The sequence below is a fragment of the Columba livia genome, chromosome 1, assembly GCF_036013475.1.
Source record: "Columba livia isolate bColLiv1 breed racing homer chromosome 1, bColLiv1.pat.W.v2, whole genome shotgun sequence".
NCBI lineage: Eukaryota > Metazoa > Chordata > Aves > Columbiformes > Columbidae > Columba > Columba livia.
Window position 1 is genome coordinate 16,773,003 of NC_088602.1, and position 15,997 is coordinate 16,788,999.

The following is a 15,997-nucleotide window of genomic DNA, read 5'->3' on the forward strand; positions in this document are numbered from 1 at the left end:
TATGTCAGTGTCTCTGCATTCTGGTCTTGTAAATACTGTATCAACAGCATATTTAACATGTATAACTGTATTTAACATATTTAAGTTCAAACCTGAGTAACTACAGCATGTTAAAACACTATATTAGAAGGAAGAGGTGGGGAAACTCTACATAATCAAGTAGGAACAGTAAATTTAGATGACCTTTCTTCAAAGCCCAGGGAGTGGTGTGTTTAGTTACTGGTGACTCCTCAGCCCAATTTTTCAGCTTTGCATGTACAGATGTGTCTATTGGGAGCAGCCTTCAGCCTTCAACAAAAGCAAGACTTAAACTAAACCTTCTGTATTACCTTGTACGAGCTGCTCTCCCTCTGCTCACTGGTCCCTGCTCCCTGTGGTGCCACTTGCTAATTAGCTGTATGTGTCAGGAACTGAGCCTGGGACAGGTCGTCCACAGCACTTGCACTGAACCCTGCTGTTGGACGGTTTGGCAAGGGAGCGCCTATTCCGCTCTGTTTGCCTTCGCCCACCTGGTTTAGGTGTTTGAGTTATGGTCAGGGAAGCTGCCCTGTACGGCCCTGTTTCTCTCCTGTGACTCTCGGGGGATATAGGCTGGGCCAGAGATACGCATTTAGTCGGAGGAATCCTCTGTCTTATCAGGCATCTCAACATTGTTACGTTTCCAGGCCAAAGACCCAGTTAATTTTCCAGTGTGAATAACTGATAAGTAATGCACAATCACAAATCAAACTGAAGCAAAGATTCTTGAAGCCAGTGTAACCTTCTTGTTGCTTTTAGAGGAAAGAAGGCTCATATTTGTCATTCATCCTCTGTGTGTCCTTTCCCATTCTGTCAACTGAAGGTTGCTGTATATATTGGATAACTGTTTGAGTCTTCCTCTCTGTGTAGGTTGTGACTCCGTGAACCAAAGGCTAGTTATCATGGTAGATAAAAGTGGTAGTCCTAGAAGGTTTTCAGGGAGTTACAGGTCAAGGTGCTGCCCCTTGTCAGTGAAATGAGGTGAGGAGCATGTTCAGGCTTTCATGCACTTCACCATTTCCCTAAAATCTTCAGGCTTTACTAGTATCTTAAGACATAAGGCCTTTGGGTTCTTCTAACAGATGTCTGAGGTCAACAGCAATGCTTAATTCAAAGATCTTGGCAGAGGTATCTGTAGCATTTCCTCTTTTCTTATGCACTGAATCTTTCCAGCAGAGCCATATTTTTTGATGTCTTGTAAATTTAAAAACCCAAAAAAACAAAGCATGGATGTTGATAATCATTCAAGACTTGTGCAGAAGAAGCAAAACTGCAAAATTCATAAAAAGAAATTTAGCTGAAAAGTTTGAACTATATGAACTAGGACTAACAACCTTCAGTATCTGTATTAGCACTGAGCAGACTTCTCAAAATTTCCTGTGTGAGCAGTGGAAGCCTGGAAGAAAAATTAGAGGGTCTTGCATCATACTTTTATTACAAGCCTTTAATGATTTTCAAAGAAAGACAGAAAATTTAACTGCAGTGTAAAAATAATATTTCTCTTTGCCTGTTGATGAATTTTATCTTGCTGAAGTAAGATTTAATCTTTGTCCTGGTGTTTTTTAAATCTGGCATCCAAACAGCTGGAAAAACATACGCATATATACGAAAAAAATGCATAATATATATTTTTCTTACATATGTGCATACATGGCTATACATATATGTAATAGATATTAACATATTAGCAAGATGCTTTTAATCAGAAGATTGTTCCATTTTGGATTTAATGGAGGAGGAGTAACTTCTTGGAACCGAATGCAGTTAAAGAAATCACTCAGAAAACTTTCTGAGACTAGGAAAAAACCCCATAACTTCAGTGTAATACATGTATACTATTGTACAGCAAGTTTCTCAGTTTTTCAGTGCTGCATCAGGTGGTCTACAGTCAGGAAAGTTCATAAGGTCCTCGGCAGTTTTCAAGGACCACCCAGATAATTTGGATTTCTTAGACCATGGATTCTCCTTGAGTTTTCTCCAAGTTACAGGCCTTAGCATGGTCTTTTAAAATGTCCAGCCTGCATTTATCTATAGGCAACATTTTTGCCTATTTTATGCTGCACCCATGTAGTCATATAGCTTGTACAAATTTTATAGAGTGTAAATACCAATATTGTGTGTCAGCCTTCAGTTTTGTAAGCTAAAGAAGGTGCTACATCAGGTTGCTTCTTTCATCAAACCTTGTGTAGACAGTTCACTTAACAGGTGCCCTACAAACATAGTTTATAGGTGAGTTTATAGGTGAGTTATCACCTTGCCAACTTTTGCCACTGTCGATTATTCAGTAGGGTCCTACATAAATCGACAATATTGTAATTTGGAGTCTAAAAACAAATTGTTGTCTTTAAACAAATGCCAGCAACAAGAAAACTCTGTCAGCCTACACACAAATAATTCTAAGCATGGTTTTGTATTTTATTTCATGCAGGCGTTTGCATGTTCATGTGAGCTCTGCTCTATGCAGGGAGTACTCTCTGGTCTCTGTTTTTCGATAGGCACTGCTGTGAAGGGCAAAGAAAGAAGTTTAGTATTTGATGAAACTTGCATAGCCTGTTAAAATGCTTGTCAGACAAAAGCACTTGTGTACTCAGATAAAACCAAATGCCCTTGATGCTGGCCAGAACTCAGCATAATCAGCTAGTGATTGAAAATGCAAGGACTAGTTTTCATTTGCTCATTGGATTAGTTTTGTGTAGAAGGAGTTTTTAAGAGATACTTTCATTTTGATTATTAAAATTGTTGACTTAGCCTGCATTGCTCAATCACGAAGATTTCAGGTATGCAGTAGATGCATTTCTCAGTGAAACTAATTTGCTTACCTTTTCCTGTCAGTCTCTTAATGTGGACTCAAGTGCATTCATTTAATTGAAAAAAACAATTAGTCTTCTTCATGGAAGCTAGCATGGCTGATCTTCATTTAATAATCAGTTGTGTAATTGGTGTTCAGATACAGTTTAACTGGGAAAATTGCAGCATTTTTCCTATGTGGGGTTATTTGAATACTGACGCTGCAGTTTCCCATAAAGCAATCGATTCCTTGAGGGCACACAAATCCTTGCCTGACCTTTTGAAATAAATTAGCAACAGAATCCAAGGGCTGGTATTTTGATGTAAAGGTTGCAATGAATGCCATCTGTTGGGTATCAGAACGGTTTAATGAAGGCCTCTGTTACATCAGGTGCTCTCTGAGTTCAGGGGGTGCTCTGGGGGTTGTGCTGCAGCCCAGCCTATGTATTCCAGTAAAGCTGGACGATTTGCCTTCCTATGACTTAATGAGAAAATCTATCTGGAAGCTGCAAAATAATGCAGTTTCCAGTCTTTTCCCAATTTGTGAAATATTCCCCTGCGATGGCTTGCTGAATGGTGTTATTGGCTGCTGAGTCTGGCGGCCTGACGGGGTGGAGACTGCTGCAGCTCCACACACCCACGGCCAGCCAGCAGTGGGGCCAAGCACAAGTTACACACACACACATACACATGCAGGTGGGTCTCAGTTGACCTCTAGATGCTCAGGCTTTCAGACCTGGGCCCTCTTGGCCCTCCACCAGCCTGCCCCATTTCCCTAAGCACAGAGTCCCTTGCCCAGGAAAATGTCTAGAAAAGGGGTTTAGTGAGAGGCCAGGACACACTGGGCCAGTCACACACAGAGCATGGTCAGGCAGGTACACTGACCAGCCCTTGCTTGCCCCCAACCAGCCCCTTTTGTCCCTTGATCCTGCTGTTTTCCCACTTGCTCTTCCCCAAAACACCTTAATCCTCTCTTTCCCCACCCTTCCTGAAACTTCCCATAATAAATCCTGTGCAACCTAGAAATGCCCCTCTTCTGCCCTTCCATGGTTGTCCCCATGACCTCTTCATCTGTGAGGTGATGGGGACCCTCTCCCCTTGGCTCGTGGTGACAGACATTCTCCAGCCCATGGGCTGCGTCTCCCCAGGGCAGCATGGAGTTGAGGGGGCTGGGGGCTCCACTGGTCTGATGAGGTGATCAAGGTTCCCTCCCATGCCAGGGTGACACTCTGCTCTTCCTTGTGTGTGGGGATGAGCCTTTAGTCATGTAAGCTAACGAGCTGTGTCTGTTTTATTAATGAACCAGACACTTACTACACCTTGGGGGAAAAAATTCTCCTTCTGGGATGTTTGACCCTTCTCCCCACACCACAAAAGATACGTGACTCTGTCTGGTCCTTGAATTATCATATTACTGATACTGTTGGGTAGCTCTGGGGCTGGGAGCTTGTACTCCTGACTAGCTTGGCAGCAGAAGGCCTGGTCACTATGGACTTGAGAGTCTTCCCTGAGCCACAGCCCTCCATGGAGGCCCAAGACTTTGTCAGAGTTTTCTCTGTCTCTTGTTTCCAAACAGTTTTTGTCAAAACAAAGTTAATCCTTCCCTCTTGATCTACATAAAGTCTAGTAATAGAATTTCCATCCTTGGAGAAATTCAAAACCCACTGGACATGACTGAGCAACTTGCTGCAAGTTACCCTGCTTTGAGCAGAGGGTTGGAGAAGGTCTGTCATCTACAGAGGTCCCTTTCCATCTCAGCCTGTCTGTGACTCTTCAACACATTATAGTTTTTAATTTCTTTGGAGGGAATCCTCTTTCTCCATATACTAGGTACAAGTTGAAACACTATTATTACCAAATTAAATTAATTTGTTTAGTCTTTGTTTGGTAAAAAGCTGTGACTATGACAGTGGAAAGAAAGGTTTGACAGGAGTGTGTTGATAAGAAGGATGGTTCTCTGGACCATATTCGTGGTGAAGAGGGTAAATTAATTCCAGACTGAACTGAGAGAACCCATCTCAGTGCACCTGCTACTTGAGATGGTACTCTCCAAATTCAAACACAGAACAAAATAAAATGCAAATAATAGAAGTTAAAGGTTTTTTCTTATTGTTACTACCCTTAATATGAAAATATTTGAAAGGTACCCTGTTCTTTTTATCTTGTTCTCTTTCTACTGGTTCTGAAACTGAAATTCGTCAAACTGAAGCAGAAAGCCTTTGTCAGCTTGAAATTGGAGCATCTAATACAGTAACCATTATTAGATAAGTATTTCCATTTTTATTAAAGCATGTCTGTGCCACAGCAACTTTCCATGTGTAGTACATAATAGGGGTTTTGAAACTCAGTTTAACAAATGAGGTTTTATAACTTCTGTTTTGAAATATTCTTGCTACCTATAGAAGAATTTCAGACCAAGTCTTAAGTCAAATCAATTTTAGAAGATAGTCTAAAACCTAGAATACTTCCTTCCTACTATTCATGGCAGAATATTTGTTGGGTTGGAAATCCCATTTCTCGAAGACGTCTTTGAAAAGAAATGCAAAATTGAATTTGCACTGTAAACACTTAAAGCAGATTTTCAAGGCCCATCAATGAATGACCAAATAAATTATGAAAGTTATGTGTTTCAGCATATTTGATCAATACTATCAATAAGAAAAGTTAAAGTTCCTAGAACTACAGACCGGAATACTGATTTCTGCGTTTTCATTAGCTGCTGCACTGGAGTTCCTGGGAGACTAAGTACAAATTGGACATCTGCTGAATTCACATTACGGCAGTGTGACTGGGCAATGCGCTCCAGAAAAAAGCAAGGGAAATCTTGAACCAGTTTGCAGGAAACTATTTTTACAGCTCTTGCAGATATTAAAATCAGCTGGAAAAAGATTCTGTGTTCTTCAATAATGGGAAAAAGAACGTTTTAAAAGTACATTATTTTTAAAGAAAGGTAATGGTGAGTTCCTGAAAGACCTCAGGAATCATATACTTTTTCAGCTGAAGAGGTACAGAGCTGTTTTTCATGTTGCAGATTTATAAAGGCAAGGACAAACTGATAATGTTAGCTAGACATCAGATATACAGATACACAGCAATGCCAGATAGAAGAAGCTTTATGCTATCCTTGGGCACCTAACAATTGCTGAACTGCCATCTACACAGTGTATTCGGTACATTTCTGAAGGGCAAATAATGTCTTCTCCACCCATTAAGTATTTTCTTGTTCACTATACACAAGTGAACTGCTTCCTTTGTTAGGAAATGTCTCTCCTGACTGCCTATTTTATGAAAAAATATCAAAAAATTCTCTGAGTAATAAGGACCAAACCGAAGTGGATAACAATGCTCATCTGAACAGCTGAGCATTACATGTTGGTGGCACTACTGTAGAGAACAAGGCTCACATGCATAAGGATAGGCTGCAAAGCTGGGTCCCTGGACTGTACACTATCTGTATTTCTGCTATCAGAAAGGGTGTCTAGCTAGTGAAGAATTCATTTGAAAAAAGTTTCAAATCCTAATTCAATTCAAGATCCAGTGAAGGCCTAGGGCAGCTTTGGCTTAACACAAGAACCTTAAATTGAAAGTTAGTTATCAAAGCTATGAAAGTTATGTTCCAAATGCAATATGACGAAATTTGTTTCCACTAAATCTGGGGGAAATACCTGGACTCACAAGGGTAGATTAAATTTCCTTGAGAGGCTTTACATTCCTCTGGATTCCCTGCATACAGCAATTGGATGCTTAGCTCTGCCCTGGTTCAGGTGAGATGCACCTTTGCTGGCAAGAAGCAGCTTCAGGAGGACAAGCGAGGACACCTCTGCTGGAGCCAAGCCAAGCCTGTGGAGGCTGAGACTGGCACTGAGTCTGGGAGAGTGCTGTAACCCAGCTATCAGAAATGCTGTGCCACTGTCATGCTGCTGCTGCTTCACAAGGGAGCTGTCAGCACTTCCAGCTTGGGGGTTCAAACCTGATCATCCCAAAATTGTACTTTGGTACTCCTCTGATGCTCCTGGGAATGGCTGCTAAAATTCACAAGGAGACCTAGCATGGATAGTGTCATGTTGTAGAAATGTCCTCCAGTGAATCACGGGTTTTAGTTCATCTGAATTCCGAATAATCACTCAGAGTATCTTCTTTCAAAAGCAGTATTTATTGTTTTTCATCAGGATAAGATGCATTACATACTGCATAAAGTAAAAAATACTGCTAAAAAAGCTGCATTTAACTGAGATAACAAAAAAAAGTGTACATAGATTGCACTTGAGAAAGTAGGCTCTATCCCAGAAGAATACAGGAAATAGAAAGCTAGGGAGTAGTTTGAAATTAGGAATCTTTCTGAGTTTCTTTTGAAAATGTATTTATTTTGGGGGGTTCCAATTCCTCCAATAAAAAAGAACCAGATTAGATTTTATAATAGCCTTGCTTTTTAAGTTAAAACAAAATGTAAATAACATAGCAATTATTACATAGACAAAAGAGAAAATAAAGGCATGGAAACACATCTCTGCAATTTCTGCAAATAAATACAAAGGAAAAGTTTTGCTGGCATTTGGTATCACCAGGGTCATTCATGCAGCTCCAGGCTCGGGTTTTTGGGAGTTTTGCTTAGTTCACATGTTGTCATCACCACACTTCAACATAAAGCACCTTCTTGACTCCTGCACTGACCTGGAAGATACTGTTTGGATAACAGACGGCAGCATGAAACAGTGAATGGTTCCATTCATCACTAAGTGTCCCGGGAGAAATACTTTAAATTCTGTAACAAGTTTAGCCTATATTTAAGAAAGTAAACCCAACATTAAGCAAGAGGATAATCCCTCTTATGCCAATCTCTTTTTGCTTTACAGATGGATTTTTCTGCCAGACCCTGGCATCCACTGCTGCCTGTATTTATTTCAGTTAGCTAAACTACTAATTGCTCAGTCTTTAAAATGAGTACTCATACCATCTACCTTTGTGAATCTCACTCACGCCCAAATCAGATTTCCAATGTTCCTACATCATAATCAAAAGAGAGAAAGAAAAGTTCCTACATTGGGCAATTTCAATGTAGGGACTAAGGCACACATTGGAAGAGCCTCTCTTTCTCAACTGCCGATAGTGGTCACTCAGACTCCCAGACAAGACGGGACCCCCAAATTAGGAGGTGTAAATCCCCCTCCCAACACATGGCTGTTGGGGTGGAGACTGGGCGAGCAGGCAGAGGCACGTGGGTGATATCGTGCCTGGTGCACGTTTTCCCCTGTGGGTGGGATTTAAAGGACCACTCAAAGGACAAAGTCATGTGAAACGAGTGCTTCCTACAACCAATGCTAACTACGAGGCCAGAGTGCTCAGGCGCAATTTGGGCATAATTCAGTCAGGAATATGTATTAGAATGCACTGTCTCAAAACCAATCAGTACTGTCAAGGTCTTGCAGGCAAATTTCTTCCAAAATTAGCTAAAAATTACAGAAGGGCTAGGTCAATCTTGCTATTAAGCTAGCGACAGAAAAAAGAATGAAGTCTTCTTTAAACAGTCTTGAACTATGAAATGAAACTGGCAATCTTTGGTTACAGTGATGTTCTTTTAATGTGAATTGCTTTGAAAAATGATGAATCACTTCCCAAGTCCGCATTCAGGAGCATTTTTAAATAGACATCTGGGAGCCAAAGAGGAAAAATGGATATAAATAACAAAAAGCCCACACTTTTTGAATCTCAAAGGTTAAAGTACAGGAAAGAAAGTAACACACATTTCTAAGGGACGTTTCAGTAAAGTTTTGCTAAAATTACAAAAAAGCACTCACAAAATACTTGAGCTGATAAAAGGGGTAAGTGAGAACATTAGGGGATTTTTATAATAGAATTGTAGATTGCTAAAATACACTGGCTTGAAGGCTCTCAGTATTATAGCACAGGCTAGTTTCCACTAATTATGACGCACTATTGTCAAACTACTTCACTCTTTCAGAGAGACAGAAGCACAAGAGGCAACACAAACAAGATGAATCAATGCAGCCTATGTCTGCTATTAAATATAAAATCTCAGCCATTAAAAATGCTGCCCCATTCCCTCTGTTACATTCATGATCAAATCTCCAATTCTTTGTCAGACTTAAATCTGACTGTATTTTGCATATTTGGAGCAGCATTTAAAAACCTTTAAAGTTAGTTTGGAAGGACTTTTTTTTCCTTTTTCAGCTAGAGCACTTTCATAATATTTTAAAAGGCACAGAAAGCTATGCTGTAGCTTTTAAAGTGCTTATTTTATTATGAGGTGGTGTTTAATAGTATTCTTCTGGAAGTTAATAAATGATGCACATTTTCCATGACAGACAGACATTGCTTAATGAGTTAATATACCTCAGCAAAATGCAATCAAAAAGAAATTCACTGTCAACAGTTTAACCATGGCAATGCACAGAGCTGAAATGAGACATCTAACCTTGGATAACTAAGATTAATGCATACATGACGACGTTATAATAGTCCATATTTAAAACAAACAAACCCCAAACCAAATAACGATAATTAAATCTCAAACACAGCTTTGTTTCCCAGTAACAAAACTGCAAAACAAATCAATATTTTCAACAAACGAGTTCCCTATCTTCATCGCCTGCTTGGGGAAATGTGGCACTCCTCGAACTGCAGCAAGGGTGTTTTCTCTCCCTTTTTGTGTTGAGGGGGCTACTCCTGGGCAACTGTGGGAAGCTCTGGGCAAGGGGCAGGAGTCCAATCCAGGCAGGTAGAGACCAGAATCAGCCCCAGCCCACAGAGATTTACTGGGGGACCTGGCTAGAGCCCCCTCCTGCAGAAGCTCCTGGACAATGGCTCCCATGGAGTCACTGTGGCAAAAGTACCAGCCGTCGCACCCTCCTGCTGCCACCAGTGTCCCAGCTTATGCAAAGCATCTACTAATTTCAGCACATGATTTGCTCGAGTACAAACAGATTTGACTTTATGGTTGTGTTATTTCATGCAGTGATGCATTTTGCTCATTATATCTCACTCTGTTGGGTGGGAACACTGGGAAGTTCCCTCTCAGAGCTGGGCAAACCATTTTACACTCATACAAGCTCAAATTCTCTCTTCATCTATACCCACAAACCCCTACTGACCATCAGGAGAGCTGAGTGGGCAGAAATGGCAGCAGAATTTGAGTGTAGGAACAGGTGAGTGAGAAACAGAAACACAACACTATCTCTTTGCTAGCTACCACAAATACCTACACAGCTTTGAAAATCTCAACCCTCAGAATCTAGCTACAGATAACCATAATCCTATATTCTTGAATGCTGATACATAAATCTATGATATACCTGTTTAGCTGCCATGGCGCTAATCAGCACAGCTATGCTGAAACACAACAATCATTTTTGCTAATTGCAAAGGCAGGCTAGTAGCAAAGTTCAAATGACTAGTGAGTAAAGGTCCTCAGAGCAAACCTGCTTAAAAGTAAATGTCCAGTAAGCCGCAATTAATATGTCTTGTTTTTTTATATTGTTTTAATTCATTTTTTATCGGGGTGGTCTTGAACTGCAGACACAATCACAACGCTCATGGTGATCCAGCTGTATATCTACTAAGGCCATGTTGTTCCTGGTTCTGCCTTTTCTTCTGGGATGCCCAGCCTCAGGGACGAATTTCAGCACCTGGGAGGATCAACAGAAACACATTGATTAGAAAATGTTGCTATAGATTTGAAGATGAGAGAGTTGGGGCCCTATAGGCACCAACAGCCCTTAATGGCCCTGACCAGCACTAATTTGGACAAATTTTTTAGTTCCAGCTTTTTCTTTCCACTCTGTGACATCTTGCTGTACTGTTCATCCTGGAGTTTTGACAGATTGTATTATTTCCCATATTAGATATCCTTATATTGTGCAGTTCCCTAACCATGCCCAGAGTTGCTCCTTTGCATGCAAATTATCAAGCATATTTCCTTTGGCTTGTCTTTGCAGTCCCATACATTTTTAAATTGCTCTGCCCCTTCTCTCACTTGTATAATATCTTTAAAGAAGAAGGAACATTTTTTTATATAATTTGAAATTTCTGAACACATATCTTTAGAATTGATCAAAAAATAAAGTGCCTGTGGAAGGCAGAAGGAGATGAATGGAGCTTGTGCAAAATATGTGCCAGATACCACTGAGCTTCTCTGGAATCTGACTGTTGTTGGCTTACCTTAAAAATCTCTGCCTCAGTTTAAATAATTTGTTAAGAGATTGCTGTGAATAATGTGAAAAAAAAACAAAACAAAACAAACACCAAAAAAACACACCACCAACAACCAACTAACCAACCAACCAAAAAACACCACAACCAAAAAGTTATTTCCTAGGGGACTATAAATCATATAAGAAGATTAAAAAAAAATTATCTAGGCAATATAACACAGAGACTCTTAAAAAAGTAAGTTGTAGTTTATAAAGAAGATGAAAAAATAGGCAATGAATACAAATCGCAACAAAAGAAATCCTTTTTGCATATATGGAAGAAAATACTGACAGTGGTTAAACACTGGAGCAAGCTATCCAGAGAAGTTGCAGAAACCTTGAAGATCATAAAAATTAACTGGACAAGCCTTTGAGGAACCTCATCTAACTTCCAAATTCTCCCTGCTTTGAATGGGAGATTGGGCTAGACGACTCCCAGATCTGCCTTCCAACCTGTATTATTTTATGAACCTATGATTTCTTGAAAATGGCTTTATGGCTATGTAGAAAACAGCAATAATGTTGGATCCTATCTAATCTTCTGTGATAGTTTAAGTATGTAAAGTATGGACTGGAAGAAGCGAAGGAGGATGGTGTTTGTGGGGACATGCTTTGGGAGCCCACTGTAGGAGGCCGAGTTGTTATATAAGAGCTCATACTCCCACCAGCACGGTGGCGCAGGCTGAGGGGAGGATATCCTGTTTTGATTCATTAGTTTGCTGTTGATGGGCCTACAGTAGTAAACAAAAGAGAAACTAGTTTCCAATTTCTGCCCTGAAACTGAAATACTATTTTGGACTAGATACAACAAATGAATTAAGACAAAGAACTCCTTAAGTCTCCTACAACACTTTTCTTCCCAGATCTCACAGCACATTGCACAGAAAGGTACAGGTAATTGTCAGATTTATATAGATGGAGTATCTGAAACTGATTTGCTTGAGGGTCTGCAACACATCAGTAGAAAAACTACCAGTGGCATTATACGGTCCTTTCTCTTTTGACGTCACTTATTTACTGGTGGGGAGCAGCAGCACATGGAGAAAGCAAGGCTGCAGCTCCACATCTGGTGCTAGGCAGGTGGGATGGTTCTGCTCTCCGTGGCCTGAAGCACTCAGTCCAGAAACCATACACTGGTAAGGTACTAGAGCTAACACATCTCACCTCTTGACAGGCTGCTGTGACTCAGGCTGGCTTGGCCGAGTGACTGCTGATTCACCTACACTTGTCTTGCTTGTTCAAAGGATGGAGAGAAGACTGTCTTGTCTATGATCTGCCCAAGCCAATGGTCAAGGGGGACCTAAACATCTTTAGTGTCTCAGCCACAAAAACACCTAGGCTTCTGCCCTGAATAACAGGTTCCCTAACTCACTGATCATACTGTTACTCAATTAATAATCCTCTTAAAAAAAAAAAAAAGAAAAGTATTTTCTGTACTTTGGAGTCGCAACACTGTACAAGAATTGAGATGGTCTCAGTAAGGAGAGGGAATAAGGAGCTGCACACCAGATCAAGAAAGTATTAGCAATTTCAACAGAATCAGAAAGTCCCCAAAATTGAGTGTGAATGCCTCGCCAAAGGCTAATCATGAAGGCTTTTCGGAACAGGTGGGGAAAGGCAGGCATGTGAACAGCCTCCAGGATGAGACCATTCATTCTCTACCTAATGTTTGAAGGGTAGGAAGGCCGTGGGATGTTATAAAAGTGGCAAGCACTGAACACAGTCTATCCCTTTTGTGATAAAATTTATGTTTAACTTATGTAATACTGAGAGGAAGGATTGTGCCTAAGCAAGGTACAGACATGCTGTTTTCACATGTTGGGCAGACATATTTTTCCTGTTAGAAATGCAGTAAGAAGTATTTTTTTTTTTTTTTTTTTATTTAAGCACAAAAATTGTTATGGATTTGCATTGATTTCAAACATTGACTGCCTCAATATATGCAATAAATCCTGATGGACACCAGGACAATTCACTGTACCACATTGTCAGCCAAAACACAGAGGAACTGGACCCATCTGGGTTGCTGTGATTATTACAAAGCTGAAAATAGACTGCTTCTTAAAAGATGCCTTTTTTGAGAAAACATTCTTTTAAAATCAAGTACAGCTGCTGATGCTGAACCCATGGTAAAATTCTTTATTTAAAAAAGCCTCCTTTCATCAGAATCTGACAATTTCAGATGACTGACACTTTGCAAGATTATGGGTAGGTAGATCTCCTTTTTGCAATTGAGAGCAAAAGAAAGTATGCAACGGGATGAGAGCAAAGATGTGGACTTTATTTAAGCTAACAGACCTCCTGACAGCTTGAGGATTTTCCCTGTGTTTTATATTAAGAAACATGAGCACAGTATATGGGCTTTGCTGATAAGAGCAGAGAAATGAATTGGTAGGCACTTCCCCAGACAAGACAGGAAGGTAATGTTTGAACATAGCTGAAATGGGGCTGCTTTAATAGCTGATCACAGAACTGATGTTCAAAGCTCTCCGTCTAGCTTCCATCTAATAGTTTTAGTTTCAGCTAAATACAAGGGAATTGAAAAGAACAAGGAAGTAAGGGCATTTCTGGTGACCACAGTAGCTGAAAGAAAACCCTTTGAAAATAGCTGCTGTTTATTCATTACATGGTCAGATCCTTAAAGGTGAGGAACTAATGAATTAATGAAAACAGTTCAAAGAAATTTTGTTCAGGACACTTTATTGCTGCTTTTTTGATGGGATCAGTAGTCGTAAGAAAATAGGGATGTGAGGAAGGTCTGGAATGCACAAAAGGTTCATGTGGGTGAAAAAGAACAATAACCTTGCAGTTTTCAAATTAAAAGAGCAATGTGTGTCACTACTAATCAAAATGTGGTGCCTTGGCTGTTCAGATCATTGCCTCACAAAGACTATATGACTATAGCCATATTCCCCTCACCAAACACTGAGTTAATTATGGTCAGAAAACTATTAAAGCAATAAAAAAAATCAAGACAGACTTAGCTTCTGAGCTGGGTTTGATGTTTATAGGTAATACAAAAAAGTTATCAGGGCCTTGTAGCATTTCTTCTGCAGGCAGATCCATAGGAGCACACCAATATGCTGGATGGCATTTTACTTTGTCGATATGCATGAGCATCTGAGAGGTTTCAAGGTGAGGTGACTGTGGTCACTGCATAATTTTCCTTGGGGGCAGTGGTGAAAGAAATATAAAGAAAATGCTTACATGCCTTTCCTTGCCAGGAATCTTGCTCATTGATCATGCACTGAATTTGGATGTCGACTTCTGAAGGATTCTTTAAATGAGACAGCAAAGCCATTACAAAAACCTATATCTGGATGCTAAAGCCAGAAAATTTCAAACTGGAATTAGGGCACGCTTGTTTAAGTCAGGTGAACTCATCGTCTGGACAACCCTCCAAGGAAACATGGGGTTTTCAGCCTGTTTGGTGACATCAGAAGATGGCTGACTTTCCAGAAGGTATGCAGTACAAGTTTGGGTCTTGGTCTGGGGACAGCAGGTTGCTCTCCAGTGGCCTGTGGCGCACAGTAGGTCAGGGCTGATGCCTGGTAGCCCCTCTGATCTCAGCAGATCTGTAAGGAAACTTCATGGCCAGGGGCTGAGGAAAGCAGAGAGGTGATGACTGATGGGGAAAGGACCCAGCTAGAGATAACTTGTTCACCTTGACCCATACCTGGCGTTTCTCCAGTAGGAGCATCAACAAAGAGGTGACTCCAGAGAAAGATTTACCTGAAATACTCATCTCTGGTGGGGCTGGCTCTGATAACTCAGAAAGGAGCCCAAAGGCTGGACTCATGGTTTGGGATGGGTAGAGCCAGATGAGAACCACTCCCTGCAGTATTTGCTGATGATCCTGGCCATGCATTGTTTACCTTTGAAGTTGGCCAATATTTAGCCATGACAGTCCATGATGGCTGACTGCTGATTTAATAAAAAGCAGAGAGTAATAGGAAACCCACACAAAACTTCTTATAAATAATATTTTTTTAAAAGGGGTATCCCGTTACTTATAGCCATTTTGTTCTTACTATATTTATATATTTATATCAGTAGTTTTTGTTTTGTTTTGTTTTGTTTTTATTTTTTTTTTCCTATAAGCTTTAGAAGACCACAGATAACCAATAACTTGACTATGGCTTACCAAAGGATGAAGAGCAACTCTGTACGCTATTTTAGATAGTGAAATTTGTACTTTGCAGAACTTATTTTAAAATCCTGCTATGCAGCATTATCTAATCTCCTTCTGCTCATCCCAAAATACCATCATTCTAGCATGCAAACGAAATTATATTTGTCTGAGATTCATGAAAGAGGAAGCATCAAAATTGCATTCAACACAGATCCAAGTTCTGATACAGATGAAAAATCTTACTCCGCAATTTTTGAAAGTTATCTAATCCAAAGGTCACACACAGTATATCTGTGCTCTGAGCATAAGAAACCAAGCATTATGGGAACGTAGTTCATAATTTTGCATAAGGACCTTTATTCGAGTAGGCACACAGCCTAAAATAATGACACAGACCCAAAGCTGTATTCATTCTTATCAGAGATAATTCTAGGATAACAAGAAAAAGAAAAAAGAGTTTGTTTGCTGATCAGTTGTAGCATTCAAAATAAGGGATTATTAAATGTAGATGGGATTATGGATTCTGTTTTTGTTTTTTGTTTTTGTTTGTTTGTTTGGTTTTTTATTATTTATTATTTATTTTTATTATTTATTCTTATTATTATTTTTATTATTATTATTTGTATGAAACAGAAACACCTGGTTTTAATACAGCAAACATGGAAAAATAAATGAACTAGCTTACAACTCAGCTATGATGCTTTTGAAACACCTGACATCAACACCACCTTCACTTTGGGTGATTTTGTCATGCATTATGGCTCCAGCTGTTGCTTTTTCGCTGACTGAATACACATGTATCCCTTCCCAAATTGCCTCTCTGGCCAGACATGTGTCACAGGATCTCTCACTT

The 15,997-nt window shown here is 39.9% G+C and overlaps 1 protein-coding gene across 3 annotated transcripts in view; it reads right to left on the minus strand.

The window, feature by feature from the left end:
* Positions 1-6,939: 6,939 nt before the first annotated feature.
* Positions 6,940-15,997, minus strand: part of PDGFD (platelet derived growth factor D) — a 142,984-nt gene continuing 133,926 nt past the window's right edge. For all 3 annotated transcript variants that reach the window (XM_065047848.1, XM_005501480.3, XM_005501479.3), the window contains one exon: positions 6,940-10,448. In XM_065047848.1, the coding sequence (XP_064903920.1) occupies positions 10,314-10,448 (135 nt within the window). In that variant the 3' untranslated portion in view covers positions 6,940-10,313. The remainder of the gene's footprint in view (positions 10,449-15,997) is intronic.